The 2,563-nt window shown below is 56.2% G+C and overlaps 1 protein-coding gene across 1 annotated transcript in view; it reads left to right on the forward strand.

Annotated features, from left to right (window-relative positions):
• EIF4A1 (eukaryotic translation initiation factor 4A1) overlaps nt 1–2,563 on the forward strand; it is a 10,902-nt gene that overhangs the window by 342 nt on the left and 7,997 nt on the right. Inside the window, exon 2 of the mRNA XM_006037314.3 lies at nt 1,866–1,914. Coding sequence (XP_006037376.1) covers nt 1,866–1,914 — 49 coding nt within the window. The remainder of the gene's footprint in view (nt 1–1,865; nt 1,915–2,563) is intronic.

The raw sequence follows: 2,563 nt of genomic DNA on the forward strand, positions 1-2,563 counted from the left end.
CCCCCCCCCACTTCTGGCGAGAATTCCATTGCTCGAATCGCAGGGTGGGGGAGCCTATTCTCAGTGAAGGTGGGGGAATATATTCCCCCACCTGGGCCGTACTATTTTTCTCCCCATGTTATGGAAAAGCCCACTTTTTTCTAATGGAGAGAGAATCTCGATTCTGGGGCGTAAACCATCCCCCTCTTCTTATTGCGGATGAGCCTATTTTTTTTCCAATCGGGGAGGCGGGTATTCCATTGCCCCCAAATTAAATGGGCGATCTCACTTTCTCTAATAAAGAGGTTATAATACTCGGCTTAGGTCTATCAAATCATCTACCCCCGTGTTATGGGCAAGCCCATATTGTCCCAATAAGGGGAGATACCGCATTCACACCCGGGCTGTAGCACTGCGGATGATTAGGCACCCCCATCATGGGCGGAACCATGCCGGGGCGGTGTGGGCGAGCCCATTCGGCCCGAAGAGGAGGGCGAGGCTTGGTCCGGTGGGCGATCTCTTCAAATAATTATTTTTTTTGCTTTTGATTTTCGTTTCCCGGGGCGGATGGGTTTAGACCATTTAGTTCTTCTCTCTCCCCCCGCCGGGAGCGGCAGGTGGGCGGAACGACTTCCCCATCGGGCGGAACCATCGAGCCCCCTATGGAGGCGAAGGGGGTTCTTGAGCGAAAAAGACTATTGCGCAGGAAGAAGCGGGCGGAACCACTTTATCTCCCGGGGGTGACACAATTCCCTCAGGCTTGGTTTGATCTATTCCCCACTTTTATTGAACGATACCATTCCCCCCGCGGGGGTGTGAAATGGTCGCGTCCTGATTGCCGTTGGGCGAGACCATTCCCCCGCCCCAGCCGCGCGCCCCATTGTCCTGGCGTGCAGCGCGCTGACGTCACCGCGGCCCGGCCCTTCCCTCCCCTCCCCTCCAGCCAATACGGGAGCGGCGTGGGCGGGACTTCCGGGAGGGGGCCCAGGCCTGAACACGTGGAGAGGCAGGCCTGGCTAGGCCCAGGCGCTGGGAGGCCCTTCCGGTGTGTGAAGAAAGGGCTAGGGTTCATTTCCGGGTCAGAGGAAATCATTTCCAGTCTTTCTAGAACTCAGTAGTTGTTGGGGTTGGGGAGAGGCTCTGGCAGGGGAAGGTTTTTGTGGGGGGCATTTAGTGTCAAGATGTAGCCACTTCTGGGTTGTCATGGTCTGGCATAACACTACAAGGTATGGGGAGGTGGTTAAAAGTGGGTAGTAGGGTCCAGATACAGTTTTCCTGGTGGGGGGAGGGCAGGTTCCTACCCTGGGGGGTATTGATATTTTGGTGGGGGGGCCTACCACGGGGAGGGTTGTGTAGCTTTGTGGGGACTAAGAGTGGGTAGTGGGTGGGAATATGGTCCCTAGACTAATTGGGGGGGGGGTGGAGTATGAGGCCCCCTAAACTTTGTGCAAAAGGTGGGGGCACTGAGATACTACAAGAGAAGTTGGGGGGCAGCTGAAGGTTGCTTGCATCCCCCATTCCCTTGCAACAGGAGCTAGGAGTGGGGCATCCCATGGCTAAGACTGACCAAGGGGGTGGGAGTTGAGCCCCCAGCCTGAAAGCGAGGTGGAGGGAGAGAAGGCGGGGGTTCAGAATGAGGGCATATGTGGGATGTTGCAAAGGATGGGGCCAAGGGAGCTGTGGGGAAGGGTTGTCCTAGGACTAGGATAAGAATGAGGGGGCTAGGGAGCAGGGATTGAAGGGTGTTTATGGGGAGGTGAGTTGTGAGGCTCTGGGTGGTGGGGAGCTGGGGGTGGTATTTGGGGGCTGTGGTTCTCAGTGTCTCCTTTCTCTCTCCCCTTCCTCTTCCTCCCCTTCCCCCCCCCCCCCCCCCCCCCCCCCCCCAGATCCAGAGACAATGGCCCTGAGGGAATGGACCCAGATGGCATCATTGAGGTGAGGGGGTAGCAAGTCCAGGGGGGTGTCCTTGGGGTGGGACATGGGTAGGAGCAAGTGATGGTCCCCCAGCCCTGCCCCCTTGCTAACAAGCAGCCCTTTGTTGTCCAACTTCTGGAGTGTGGGGCTGCCTGACCATAGAGAGCAAAGCTGGAGGAAAGAGCATATCCATCTGGGGTTCTTCTGATGCCATACTCTATAGTTGGGTGCAGGCTGAGAGTGATCTTGAGCTGGAAGCTGGCTGACCATAGAGTCTGGGGCTTGAGGAAAGGGTGTAGCCACCCCCCAATATGGGGTCTCTCTAGTCTCGTATTCTGTAGTCAAGTAGTTAACATAAAGTGTTGGGGCTAGATAGACCCAGTGCTGGCTGGGATCTTGTTGACCATAGAGTCCAGGGGCTAAAGGACAGCGTAGCTCTCTTCCCCTATCTAGAGCAGGCTATAGAGACCCTCCTGTATGAGTCTAGGAGGTGATTGACCAGAGTTAAATAGAGAGAGGGAAGAGTGTATTCTGCTGTCAGGTGGGGGTACCTTTAGCCTTGCACTCTAGCCAGTCAACCACCATAGAATGCAGGGCTACAGGGGTTTGTTGTAGGGGTGCAGGCTGGGAGTTGGCTGATGGGGGAATAGGGGGCTAGAGGAAAGAGGGT

Source organism: Alligator sinensis, unplaced genomic scaffold, assembly GCF_000455745.1.
Source record: "Alligator sinensis unplaced genomic scaffold, ASM45574v1 scaffold1488_1, whole genome shotgun sequence".
Classification (NCBI taxonomy): domain Eukaryota; kingdom Metazoa; phylum Chordata; order Crocodylia; family Alligatoridae; genus Alligator; species Alligator sinensis.